Here is a 14,226-nt window from a genome sequence, read left to right as displayed (position 1 = left end):
ACAGCCGTGTGTCCAGGAGGAGCCCAATTTGCGAGCCCTTTCCGTGGGGGCCAGTGAATGAATGCAGGAACTGGTGTGAGTAGTTCCGTGATGGCGAACCTATGGCACGTGTGCCAGAGTCATGCAGAGCCCTCTCTGTGGGCACATGTGCCGTTGTCCCAGCTCAACCAGCTGGTTGTCGGGTTTCCGGAGATCTGGTGTGTGTGCACATGTGGATACGCGCGCACGCATCTTCCACTTTGGGCACTGTGCTTAAAGGGTTCGCCATCCCTCAACTAGTCTAATGAAGACAAGAACTTCAATGAATGACTCAAATCAATCAATCAATCAGATTAGAGCTGGAAGGGACCTTGGATGGTCTACCGTCTACCATTTCAGACGTGGCTGTCCAGTCTTTTCTTAAAAACTTCCAGCGATGAAGCACCCACAACTTCTGAAGGCAAAGCTGTTCCGCTAGTTAATTGTCCTCCCTGTTAGGAAGTTTCTCCTGAATTCCAGGTTGCTTCTCTACTTGGTTAGTTTCCATCCGTTGTTTCTTGTCTTGTCTTCTTGTGCTTAAGACTGTTATCGTGTCACTTAGGGTGACATGATAGCAGTGTTCCAATACATGTGTTGTGGCCCGCCAGCGTCCTGCGTGGATCATGGCTGATCCCGACGATGAGGAGGCTGGTGTGGTGTCGCGCCAGCAGCCTGCGCAGCCGGCGCTCACGTCGGACAGCGAGGAGGCTGAAGAGGATGTGGTGCCAGAGGCAGAGACTCAGCCAGAGCCTTCAGAACCTCCAGAGGCTCCTTCAAGTGGAGAGAGCGAAGTGGAGGAGCCTCTCCTCAATGCTCGAGCACGCAGGGCTGCCAAAAGGCAGGAGTGGCTACTCAGGAGGAGGAGGTCTCCTCGAGAGTAAGGCTTGAGGATAATTGGCCTATTATTAAATAGGCCTTAGCCTATTTAAGTCACACGCCTTTAGTAAGTTTCTTGCTGGAAACAACTTGTAATTATCATCAGAGCATTTTTGGAAAAGTCTTATCGTATCTTGTTTTCTGGGCTGGTTGCCAACCTTTGCCGGACTCTGGTTTATTCTTGCTACTTAATAAATTTGATAAGGACCGTTGGTGCGTGTCAATATTCTCGGGAATTCGGAGCTGGGGCAGAACAACATGAGGGGCTGCTACAAAGAAGAGGGGGACAGCCTATTCTCCAAAGCATCTGAACGCAGGACAAGAAGTAATGGATGGAAACTTAGGAAGGAGAGAAGCAACCTACAACTAAAGAGAAATTTCCCGAGAGAGAGAACAATTAATCAGTGGAATGACTTGCCTCCAGAAGTTGTGAATGCTCCAACACTGGAGATTTTTAATCCTTCACAGCCTTCTCCCCAACAATCTGGGTCCTCATTTTATCAACCTCGGAAGGATGAAACGCTGAGTCAACTGTGAGCCAGTCAGGATCGAACTGCTGGCAGTCGGCAGAATTAGCCTGCAGTACATACATGCATACATACCTACATCTACATCATCTACATATAAACACACATACATACATAAATACATACATACACACCTATTATTATATTTTAGAATAGAATAGAATAACAGAATTGGAAGGGATCTTGGAGGTCTTCTAGTCCAACTCCCTGCTCAGGGAGGAAGGCCTAGACCATTTCAAACAAATTGTTGTCCAATCTCTTCTTAAAAACTTCCAGTGTTGGAGAATTCACAACTTCTGGTGGCAAGCAGTTCCACTGGTTAATTGTTCTCACTGTCAGGAAATTCCTCCTTAATTCTAGGTTGCTTCTCTCCTCAATTAGTTTCCACCCATTGCTTCTTGTTCTACCCTCAGGTGCTTTGGAGAATAGCTTGACTCCCTCTTCTTTGTGGAAGCCCCTGAGATATTGGAAGACTGCTATCATGTCTCCCCTGGTCCTTCTTTTCATTGAACTAGACATACCCAATTCCTGCAACTGTTCTTCATATGTTTTAACCTCCAGTCCCCTAATCGTCTTGGTTGCTCTTCTCTGCACTCTCTACATAATGCTCATGGCTCCCTCTCCCATCTCGCTCTCTTAACCTGTGCTTCCTTTCTCAGAATCTGCTACACAGATACCAGCTGCCCTCAGGAAGATCAATATCCCCCGAATATCGCCGTCAAAGTCAACCACAGTTATTGTTCGGTTCCGGTAAGTCATTTTGGGACATTCTCCGGAAGGATCGGTGGGCCGCGTCTGTTTGAACTGGGCTTCTCCTTCATCCAGGTTAGCTAGAGACCCATCTCCACTGGCTCAACCTGCTCCTTGTAAGGGTCTCAGAGCAGAAGGTGGCAGCTGCCGATTCAGTTTGGGCAGTACTCCTCGCCTTTCCGTGGGGGCTGCCCGGGCCCCATTTTCGCCCTGGACAGCCTCCTGCACCCCTCTGCCAGTGAAAACGGAGCTCAGGGAGGCAGATACGCACGATATCAGACATCCGGACTTTTCGTCGGGCCCTGAAAACACACCAATTCCATCTAGCCGGGCTGGCTTGATCCCATCCTCTCAGTTTTAATTGAATTCGGTTTTAATTGGGTTGTTTTTAAATCTTGGGCCAAAATTATTTAATTGTTTTTTAAATTGTTTTTAAATTTTATATGCAATGTTTTATCTTGGCTGTACACCGCCCTGAGTCCCGCAGGAGAAGGGCGGTATAGAAATAAAATTAAATACATTTATTTATTTATTATTTATTTATTTTTTATTCGAATTTCTATACCGCCCTTCTCCTTTCGGACTCAGGGCGGTGAACAGCCAAAATAAAAACATTTATACATAAGTACGATTAAAAATAGATTTAAAATAATTAAATTTGGCCCATAGTTTAAAATTTATCAATTTAAAATCCATATCAAAATTTAAAACCAACCATAAAATCATAAAATCAAGAGAGACCGGCTAACTGAAAGAGATGAGTTTTTAGGGCCCGACGAAAGGTCCGGAGGTCGGAGATCACTCGTATCTCTGGGGGTAGATTGTTCCATAGGGTAGGTGCCACCACAGAGAAGGCTCTCCTCCTGGGGGTCGCCAGCCGACATTGTCTGGCCGACTCCACCCTGAGGAGGCCCTCTCTGTGGGAGCGAACCGGCCGGTGGGAGGCTATTGGTGGCAGAAGGCGATCCCGTAAGTACCCTGGCCCTAAGCCATGGAGCGCTTTAAAGGTGGTCACCAACACCTTAAATAAAATAAATCTGGGGCCTGCCTGTGCTCCGTTTTTGGCCTGGACGGCCTCCTGCAACCCTCTGCCAGTAAAAACAGAGCTCAGGGGCCTTTGTGCTGCCGCCCCGCCCCGCCCCGCCCCCATTTTCAGCCTGGATGACCTCCTGCAGCCCTCTGCCAGTAAAAATGGAGCTCAGGGAGGCGTGCGCCGCCTGCCTGTGCCTCGTTTTCAACCTGGACGGCCTCCTGCAGCCCTCTGCCCATGAAAACGGAGCTCCGTTTTTGCTGGCAGAGGACTGCAGGAGGCCGCTGTGGCTGAAAAACAGAGTGTGGGGGGTGGGCGGTGCGTGCCCCTCCCCCCCGAGCTCCATTTTTGCTAGCAGAGGCACCGCAGGCCGCTCCTTTGCTGTTTCCAAGCTGGCCCCACAGGCCAGATCTAAGCCCTGAGTTTGACACCCCTGCCTTATGGCGTCTGATGCCCGTCTTCACATCGTCGAGATGTGGCCTCCTCATTCCCTCCCCACGAGAGAAGAGCAGAGTCTTCTCTTTCTTTTTTTTTTTTTTGGTAAATATTTTTTATTTATTTTTTCCAAATTTAAACATAAAACATAACTTTCAAGAGCAAAAATCTCGATCCGGTCATAGGTGGTTACCACGCTTACATTCCTTTCACAAGCTCAATTCACAATTTCAATTACATCTTTTATAAGTAAACAAAAAAAGAAAAGAAAAAAAAAGATAAAAACGAAATGCAAAACTTAAGAAAAAACCAATTTTTCCTCAAATTTAACATTTTCATCTATATAAATCCATTATATCTATCCAAAATTAGTTTCAAATTCACTTTCATTTTTACATCTGCATAACACTTCTAAACATATCTTTATTCCTCTTTACCTTATATCTTATACAAGTCATATCAAAATAATTTTTACAATATTCTAACCTCTTATTAAGTGTTTACCTTACAATTTTATCACCATTTATTCTTAGTTTCAATTCAATACCACTCCATTTTTCTTATATTTTATAAAACAACATTTTGTCTAATTTTAATCCTTTGACCCTTATCCTCAAATCAGTTTACCTTAGGTTTTTTTTTTCTCCCAGTTTACATATTACACAGATTTCTCACAAAGGCATATTTTATTTACTCCAATTTCTAATATATTTTCCACTATATCTCCCTGTAATATTTAACTATCTTCCAGCTTATTCTATTTGATTAATTCTCAGCTTGATCCCCTCCAAAACACCAACTATTTAGTTGATTTCAGAGTAGTTCCTCAATCTCCTCCAACTCTCCTCCTATTTGTTTGACTGTTTCCAGCATTTTGTGGGCTGATTTCTCCTTAAGTCTCCTCCTTAACTCCCTCCATTGTTTGGCTGATTTCCAGCATAGTCTTTCTGATCACCTTCCCTCAACAGCCCTTTTCTCCCTCTCTCTCTCTCTCTTTTTCCAGGGCTACTACCCTTCCAACAAGCCCGGGGTCGAGCCGAAGAGGCCTTGTCGTCCCATCAACCTCACTCATCTCATGTACCTGTCTTCCGCCACTAACCGCATCACCATCATCTGGGGAAACTACGGGAAGGTGAGTATCGTGTCCGCTAAACTGGGGTGGGCGGGTTTTACCCTGCTTCCTGCACCGGCAGGCCTCTCGCCTGCATTTCAGGGGTTGGAGCTGCTGGCACACGGTGGGGTGGGGGTATTCGCTTTTTCAGACTCTGCAATTGGTCCTGGGAGAGGCGAACCTTTTGGGTTTTCTGTCACCCGTGATAATCCGCTGGGCGTTCCAGTCGTGACAAGGGACTTCTAAGTGGCTTTTAGAGTCGTAAAAACAACACTAGCCCTGATGATGTAACCTAGTTGGGTCCTGAAACGTCTACAAGAGAATCACTAGTTCAGAGAGCACCAAGGACCTCACTGTCATCATTGTCCTCCTCCCTTCCCCTTCCCCCTCTCCTCCTCAAATCCCCTCTCCTTCTAGCACTGATGATGCTACCTAGTTGGGTCATGAGATGTTTGCAAGAAAACCACCCGGTTCAGAGAGCACCAAGGACCCCACAGTTGTTGTCCTTCTTCTCTTCCTCCTCCTCGTCCTCCTCCCCCCTCTCTCCCATCCCCTTCTAGTTCTAATAATGCTACCTAGTTGGGTAATGAAATGTCTGCAAGAAAACCACTAAGTTCAGAGAGCTCCAAGGATCCCACAGTTGTTCTCCTCCTCCTCCTCCTCCTCCTCCCCCTCTCCCATCCCCTTCTGGCATTGATAATGTTACCTAGTTGGGTCACAAGATGTCTGCAAGAAAACCACCAGGTTCAGAGAGCACCAAGAACCCCACAGTAATTCTCCCCCCTCCCTCTCCCCCTCCCCCCTTCCAGCATTGATAATGTTACCTAGTTGGGTAATGTACAGGTTCGCCTTGTACACCAATCGCGACCCTACCTGGATCGGGAGGCTCTTCTCACAGTCACTCATTTATTTTATTTATTTATTTATTTATTAAATTTATATACCGCCCTTCTCCCGAAGGACTCAGGGCGGTGGACAGCCGGAATTAAGATACATATAATATAAAAGTTAAAAATAACTAAAATAAATTAAATCGATCGGCCTCCCAATTTAAAACCGCACATCTATACAATTTAAAAAACTAACCCATAAGACCTTTTAGGCTAGGCCGGCTTGGTGGAATACAAAAGCCTATTTAAGGAGGAATGCCGACTGAAGCAATTTGCAGGGAACAACTTCGTTCCCTCTCCTTCGTGCCTTGATCTTAGTTTTCTGCAAATTGCTTCTGGGCTTTTTGCCAACCCTAGTAAGATTACGATTATTTATTCTTTGGATTCTTGCAGGCTGTTCAGAAAGTTAATTAACAGCCTTTGTTTGAAAAACTGATTTTATTTTAGTAAACTAAGGTTTGTACAGACTTCGTGTGTGCTGCGTTCTTTGGGGTCCGTAGCTGGGGCAGAACACGCGGATAGAAAAAAACACTACAGAGGGTGATGAGCGCAGCACTAAACATCGTGGGCTGCTCCCTGATACCACTAGACGAGATCTCTAGGACTCACTGCCTTAGAAGAGGGAGGAAAATCCTCAGGGATGACTCTCACCCTGATCATCATTTCTTTACCCTCCTACCATCGGGAAGGAGATATAGAAGCATAGCCAGTCGCACAAACAGGCTGAAGAACAGTTTTCATCCGTGGGCTGTCGGACTCCTGAATGCAAAATAACATCATAACTACGTAGTATGACGGACTGCAGGGCCGGTGCAATGTGTAACATGTTCACACCGGTGCAATAGGACTGGGTGTTTCGTTAATATGATTTATTGGGTTAGGGATTTTCTGTCTTCGCTGTGAGTTGTATTGTGTTGAGGGGGGGTGCACTGAGGGAGCTCAACCAATCTCATTGTACGTATGTTGTGCACTGGCAATAAAGATTTGAAGTTGAATTGGTTCTCCCCCTTCTTTACAGAGTTACTCTGTGGGCCTCTTCCTGGTGCGACAGACAACGTCGTCAGAATTGTTGCAGCGATTAAAAACCATCGGCATTAAACACCCAGAACTTTGCAAGGCCCTCGGTGAGTTGGTTCAACTCTCATTCCGTATCGCTTTCTGCCCCCTTTTCTCTGTAACTGAATCTTTAGCTTAACATGGAGGGTTAACTAAGGCCTATTTAGGCCACTTACCGTATTTTTCAGACTATAAGATGCACCTTTCCCCCCTGAAAATTTAGGTGCGTCTTATACACCGAATGTAGTCCCGCCCACCCCCTGGCCCCCACCCTTTGGCCTCTGCCTTCCAGCAGTTACCTCCTTGCAAGCAAACAGCAAGAAAAAACCAGCTCCTTTCAGCACAGCCTAATTAGCACAAGTTGATTCCATGACTCTCAGCGGATTTGCTCTCAGCTGTTTTGCGCAGGGCTCTGCTCAGGGATGAAATGCTCCCGGTTCGGACCAGATCACCCGATCCGGTAGCGATGGAGGTGGGTGGTTCGGAGAACCGGTAGCAAAAATCCCTGCCTCCCCCCCCCCCCCCATGCCCAGCTGAGCCGTGCAATCATCAGAGGCTTTTTTTTTATTTTTAAAAGCATTTTTTCTACAACGTCTTCAGCAGAAGAGGTTGTAGAAAAAAATGGTTTTGTTTTTTTTAAAAAAAAGTTGGCTATGCCCACTCAGTCATATTTTTTTTTAAAAAAATTGATTTATATGCCGCCTTTCTCTGGAGACTCAGGGCGGCTTACAGTGCGTTAAGCAATAGCCTTCATCCTTTTGTATATTTATACAAAGTCAGCTTATTGCCCCCACAATCTGGGTCCTCATTTTACCTACCTTAGAAATGATGGAAGGCTGAGTCAACCTTGAGCCTGGTGGGATTCGAACTTGCAGTAATTGCAGGCAGCTGATGTTAATAACAGCACTTTAGTTTGCTGCGCTACTAGGGCTATTAACCCCACCACCACCAAGCCACGTCCACAGAACCGGTAGTAACAAATTTTACATTTCACCACTGGCTCTGCTGCTTGCTGCAAAGAGGTAAATTGCTGGAGCAGATTTGTTTTTCCTTGTGCTAATCAAGCTATGCTGAAAGTGAAAATGAAAGTAAAGCAGGCTGTTTGCTGTTTGCTGCAAGGAGGCAAAATTGCGCAGTGGCAAAGGGAGATTTCTTTTTCTTCTTTTCCTCACCAAAAAAGGTAGGTGCATCTTATACTCCGGTGCGTCTTATACTCCGAAAAATACGGTAATTTTGCAAGTGGCCTAAAATTGGGACAGTCCAGAGGTGACCTTGAAGAAGGAGACTCGTCCCATCTCTGATCTTCAAGGGAGTTGGGGCAACCAAACCTCACCCCTCATATCGCTCCTTGGTTCTCATTCGGTCTTCTCTTCCCCACCCTTTGACCCCCTTCCACCGACCCTGCAGTCAAAGAGAAGTTGCGGCTGGATCCAGAGAGTGAGATTGCCACCACTGGCGTCCGAGTATCTTTAATATGCCCGGTAAGCATTGTGCTGCAAGGCAAGAACTTCAGCAAAAGGTACTTCTGAACAGAGAAGCTAAAATGGCGCATCTGCTAGGCAACAGTCGTTAAGTGGCTGGTCGCTGAGAACCTATTCTGGCGGATGTGAAATGCACCCGTGAAATTTTGAGCTTTTGAATCCAGTCCCTGAGTTCCTTAACCAGAAGTTCTTAAACTTCTAGTCCAACTTACTGGTTGGAAGGCCAAGTACCCCTTTCGCCCCCTTGGGGAAGCAGATTCATCCATCTATCCAATCAACCAACCAACTAACCACCTATCCATCCCTTCTTCCCTCCCTCCCTCCCTCCCTCCCACCAACTTTCCATCCATCCATCTGACCAACCAATCACCCTCTATCCTTCCCTCCCTCCCTTCCTCCGTGTTGTGACCTAGGCCCAAGTAGGTATTATCAGACACAATCAGTCCTAAACAAACATATTTTATTAGAACAGCTGAGAATTACTTCATTCTCAGCTTAGTCCAAATTAAGTCCAAAACAAATCCTTCATAAACAGTCCTTTGGCCTTATCACCAACCTTTGTCTCCTTTGGCACCCTGCCAAAGACCTTTCTTGGCAAAAGTTCAGAAGCAAGAGATGCTGACAAGAAACAAATGTAGCAAGAGAAGAAACCAATGTAGCAACGTTGCTTTCTTACAAAGATCCCAAGAGCCTTTGCTGCTCTTTTAAGCCTTCTGGGAGGGGCCAATCATCTCCTGGCCTTACTCCCAAGTTGTCCTTTTTGCTTGCCTTCTGGCAGCTCTGCGCATGCGTGCATTAGGAACAGGCTCCTCCTGTTCCTCTGCCTCTCTGCTATCCACCTCTGGAGGCTCCGGAGTCTGCACATCACTCCCAGATGGCCCTGGCCCCATCTCTGCCTCTGACTCAAAGCCCTTGTCCAGGCCTTCCCCAGACTCCAGGACTGGCCCATTGTCCTCCCCAGCCAACTCACTGTCCGACTCTGCTGTCAGCTCTGCAGGCTGCTGGCGGACCACAACACTTCCTCCCACTAACCAACCAACTCTCCATCCAACCAACCAACTGCCCATCCCTCACTCCCACCGCCCATTCATCTAACCAACCCTATCCCTCCCTCCCTCCCTCTCACTAAACCAACCAACTCTCCATCCATCCAACCAACCAACCAATCAACCAACCAACCACCCATCCCTCACTCCCACCCACCCTCCCTCTCTCTCTCCCCCTCCCACCAACTCTCCATCCATCCATCCAGCCAAACAACCAACCAATCAACCCTCTATCCCTCCCTCCCCTAAAACTGACCAATTATTCTTCCCTCCCTCCCTCCAACCAAATAGCTTGCCTCCAGAAGTTGTGGGTGCTCCCTCATTGGAGGCTTTTGAGAAGAGACTGGACAACCGTTTGTCTGAAACGGTATAGGATCTCCTGCTTGAGCAGGGGGTTGGACTAGATCCCTTCCAACTCTGTTATTCTGTATTTGACCAGTATCTATTCTAGATTCGGTTTTTTTGCCTGCGGCTCTCATGCGGGTTTTTTTTTTCCTCTTCCAAAGCTGGTAAAGATGCGCCTGTCGGTACCGTGTCGGGCGGAAACGTGTGCCCACCTGCAGTGCTTCGATGCAGTTTTCTACCTGCAGATGAACGAGAAGAAACCCACGTGGATGTGTCCGGTGTGTGACAAACCAGCCACGTATGATCAGCTGATGATCGATGGGTTAGTTGAGTCAGTTATTTGCCAACATAAAGCAGGACACCTCATTACAGGAATCGCAGGAGGGCCAAGAAACTTTGTGGGGGGGGTCCTTAGTGCTCTCTGAGCTTAGTTGTTCTGTCCCCCTTCCTCATATAGGCAAATGTAATACCAAGCACGCCTGCCAATATTTTATTAGGTAAACAGATTAGAATTCCTGGCAGGCCAAGGTTTTGGCAGCAAACTGCCGAATGCCTGCCAAGACCGTTTTCACTCCCATAAAGCGGAAGAGGACTTCTCTTCAGTCCGTTCCAGGAGCAACAAATTATCCACGAGACAAGAGTTTAGTCAATGTTCAGTCCAAAATATATCCAAGCCGAATTTCAGAGATCACGATGTGACTTTCAGGGTTTAACTTTGTCCGTCACGAAGCCTGAAGAGCCATCCCACCCACTTTTATTCCTGGTGGGGTGTGGCTCCGTGACTCAGCTCAATCTCTGCTCCTCCCACGCCTCTTCCGTTGCTGCGCACGCTTCTCCCTCCGATGCTGCCTGGGATCCATCCAGGATTCATCCTCCTCGCTCCCTATCAATTGGTGCTCCGATATGCCTTCCTCCCGGCACATCCCAGGCTGTTCCTCCTGGCCTTCGGATGGAACCTGAGGCATTGCCAGAAAGGAGGATCCTGGAGAGGGAGGCCTTGTCAGTTCCTCCCCATCCCCTTCTGAGTCCTCCTCCTCTGTTAGGACAGGCTCGGGAGTGGGGGCCACAACATTAGTTGTGTTCTTGCAGACGTTTCATGACCCAACTAGGTAACATCATCAATGCTAGAAGGGAGTGGGGTTTGCTCTCCGTTATATACAAGTGGCTGCCCCCCCCCCCAAAAAATAAGACCTGGTGCCTTTTTTTGGTGAAAAAAAATATAAGACAGGGTCTTATTTTCAGGGAAACATGATAGGTTCCATGTGTCAGGGTTCCAAGTAATACGCCCAGGGAAAGCAGAACTCCGAGGCAAGCAGGTTCTTCAGAGAACAGGTTTATTGGACATACCATATTGGCACAGGCTGGTGAAAACTGACTCTTAAAGATTCCCGCGGTTTTCACCTAATTAAAAGTAAAAGTTATTCCCCCTTTCCCAAACCAGGGGTGAAATGCTCCCGGTTCATACCGGATCGCCCGATCCGGTACCGATGGTGGCAGGTGGTTCGGAGAACCGGTAGCAAAAATCCCTGCGCCCCCCCCATGCCCAGCTGAGCCGCACGATCATCAAAGGCTTTTTTCTTTTTTTACTTTTAAAAGCATTTTTTCAACAACCTCTTCCGACGAAAAAATGCTTTTAAAAGTAAAAAAAAAAAAGAGGCTCTGACGATCGCGCGGCTCAGCTGGGATCCTCAGAGGCTTTTCCAAGCATTTTTTTCTGCAACCTCTTGGCCGAGGAGGCGGTAAAAAAAATGCTTTGAAAAGTCTCTGACGATCCCAGCTGAGTTGCCTGATCAGCAGAGGCTTTTCAGAGCATTAGAAAAAATACTTTGAAAAGTTAAAAAAAAAAAAAAAGTTGGCCACACCCATCCAGTCACATTACCCCACCACCAAGCCACGCCCACAGAACGGTAGTAACAAATTTTAATTTCACCCCTGTCCCAAACAATTAGAATGTCAGGGTTCCAAGTAACACCCCCAACGAAATCAAACTCCGAGGCTCGAAGTTCCTCAAAGCTAACTTTTATTGGAGATGTCATATTGGCACATCTGGGAAAACCCGAATCTGAGAGCTTCCGGGTTTTCCACACCCAAAAGAAAGTTCAAGAACCTTGCCCCTCTCCCACATGTCCACCACAAAGCCAACCAGGTACCGTCCAGAACAGAAGATACCTCCTCATTCCTCTCAGCACAGCTGCAGGGCACAACGGCCTTGACTTTCTATAAGGAATTTTATTGTGACTACGTATCGTCTTCCCTCTATGCCCGTTTTTCGCCCTCCCCAGGCTCCAGAGGCTTCCTTGGAGCCTGGGGAGGGCGGAAATGGCCTCCCCCCCTCCCAGAGGCCCTCTGGAGGCCGGAAACGGCCCATTTCCCAACTTCCAGTGGGCCCAGAAGACCCGAAAATCAGGCCGGTGTGCGCATGCGCGCTGCAGTTGAGCTAAGGGAACGCTCGTGTGCCCATAGATATGGCTTTGCGTGCCATCTGTGGCACGCGTGCCATAGGGTCGCCATCACGGCTCTATGCAATTCCCCCCCCCCCACTCCCAATTTCCCACAGTAGGATTTGTGGCAGGCCTGAAGCCTGAAGGCACAAAGGTAGAAAGTTGGCTTCCAGGTCTGACACAGTCACATGGTCCAATCAAGGCGCTGTCCTGTTGCTTGGTAACGACACCTCCTCCTCTCTTCAGCCTGTGGGAACGTCCTTGGTTCTCAGAGGAAACTATTTTGTTTTGGCTACAAAACCCCAGGTATCTCTATTCCCCCCCTCCCTTATCCCTCAGCACCGTTGTGGCAACTCTGAAGCCTCCAAGATGGCCTCAGATAGGCCAGCTTCAGAGTTGACATTGGGTGTGAAAAACCTATTCCCCTTCCTCCCGTCCATGGAAGACTACTTTGCTTCCGAAACCGGTCGCTGGATCCAGAAAGGTTGGGGTTGGGAAGCGCTTCCCAACAGCAGGGGTCTCCAACCTAGGCAACTTTAAGACTTGTGGACTTCAACTCCCAGAATTCCTCAGCCAACTTTGCTGGCTGAGGAACTCTGGGAGTTGAAGTCCACAAGTCTTAAAGTTGCCAAGGTTGGAGATCCCTGCCCTAGAGAATCGCCACATCTCACAAAACTTTGGTGATCTGTCCTTGACGTTTACCAAGATCTTTAATATTCTTCTGCAGGAATTTAAAATTGTAATCGTTGATTAAAATTTTAAGTTGGCTCCTGGTTTTGGGTGGAGCAGGCAGTCGGATGCTTTGGTATCTGGTAAGCCTTGGCTTGGTGACCTCTCTGCCTTCAGGTATGGTCCTGACCATTTCCTGAAACCCCTCTGAGATGGAAGCCATTCCTGGGAAGCCCTGAAGCTTCTGGAGTCTGAAATCACCAGCTGGGTTCCCCATCTCTCTTTAGGCTCCTATCGAAGATCTTAAAGGAATGTGAAGATGCCGACGAGATAGAGTACTTGGTGGATGGCTCCTGGCGCCCGATCAAAGCCGAGAAGGAAAGGAGCTACAGCCCTCAGTGTCCGATACTCGTCGTGGGCGGATCCACAGGTGGGTCTAAAAAGTCATGGCGGTCGTGGACTCTACCCAAATCAGGAAGGCCAAAGGACCACCAGAGTCATCTCCCCTAGTTGATTCCAACTTGTGTGGTATTGTCCAAAACTATGTCCTCCTTGATATCTGCCAGCGTTCCAGAAAAACGCCAACTCCAAGTAAAGACGCGGAAGCAAACATTTTTCCAAAGTTCTCTTTACTAGAATAGGCAAACTGGCACATCTGGGAAAACCCGCTGGGTTTTCCCTCAGTAAGTCAAAACCCCCCAAACCATCCCCTTTCTCCCCAGTCGATCACATGCTCCAATCAACATCCGTTCCATCTCGATCCAGCCCCCTGACCACTCCTTCTCCAGATGCTGGATCGCCCTGCCCTTGACCGGCAGGAAGAATGCTATTACGTCTACTAACAACCCCTCTCCTTAATCCCCCCTCCTACTTTCCCACACACGAGAAGATGGCAGCATTTAAGCTTCCGGCCTAATATGGCTTCCAAAGCTGACAATACCATTGACATTGGCTCCTACCATCTTAACAATTAATGAACAATTAATCGGTGGAACGACTTGCCTTCAGACGTTCACCCGTCTTAAAAGTGGCCAAGTGTCAGGGTTCCGATACCAAGTTGGCACCAAGTTTGAGAAACATGGGCACAGGTAGTCCTTGATTTACGAGCCCAAGATTTCTGTCACTAGTTTAGTTTAGTTTAGTTTAGTTTTTTTTATTTATTTTTTTATTTGATTTATATGCCGCCCTTCTCTGGAGACTCAGGGCAGCTTACAATGCGTTAAGCAATAGCCTTCATACTTTTGTATATTTTATACAAAGTCAGTTTATTGCCCCCACAATCTGGGTCCTCATTTTACCTACCTAGGAAGGATGGAAGGCTGTCAACCTGGAGCCTGGTGAGATTTGAACTTGCAGTAATTGCAGGCAGCTGGTGTTACTTAACAGTGCTTTAATCTGCTGCGCTACCAAGGCTCATGATGTCTTTTTTTAAAAAAATTTGATTTATATGCCGCCCTTCTCCGGAGACTCAGGGCAGCTTACAATGCGCTAAGCAATAGCCTTCATCCTTTTGTATATTTATACAAAGTCAGCTTATTGCCCCCACAATCT

At 47.4% G+C, this 14,226-nt stretch overlaps 1 protein-coding gene across 2 annotated transcripts in view; it reads left to right on the top strand.

Moving 5' to 3' along the window:
• The window catches only part of PIAS4 (protein inhibitor of activated STAT 4), a 61,204-nt gene that overhangs the window by 42,427 nt on the left and 4,551 nt on the right, over positions 1 to 14,226 (top strand). For both annotated transcript variants that reach the window (XM_087893474.1, XM_087893477.1), the window contains exons 5-10: positions 2,081 to 2,171; positions 4,640 to 4,768; positions 6,656 to 6,761; positions 8,101 to 8,174; positions 9,727 to 9,887; positions 12,963 to 13,105. In XM_087893474.1, coding sequence (XP_087749600.1) covers positions 2,081 to 2,171; positions 4,640 to 4,768; positions 6,656 to 6,761; positions 8,101 to 8,174; positions 9,727 to 9,887; positions 12,963 to 13,105 — 704 coding nt within the window. The remainder of the gene's footprint in view (positions 1 to 2,080; positions 2,172 to 4,639; positions 4,769 to 6,655; positions 6,762 to 8,100; positions 8,175 to 9,726; positions 9,888 to 12,962; positions 13,106 to 14,226) is intronic.

Source organism: Pantherophis guttatus, chromosome 1 (genome assembly GCF_059756535.1).
Source record: "Pantherophis guttatus breed Tessera chromosome 1, ASM5975653v1, whole genome shotgun sequence".
In the NCBI taxonomy this organism is placed as follows: Eukaryota; Metazoa; Chordata; class Lepidosauria; order Squamata; family Colubridae; genus Pantherophis; species Pantherophis guttatus.
The sequence above is the reverse complement of the archived record's forward strand: the minus strand, read 5'-3'. Positions and strand labels throughout refer to the sequence as shown.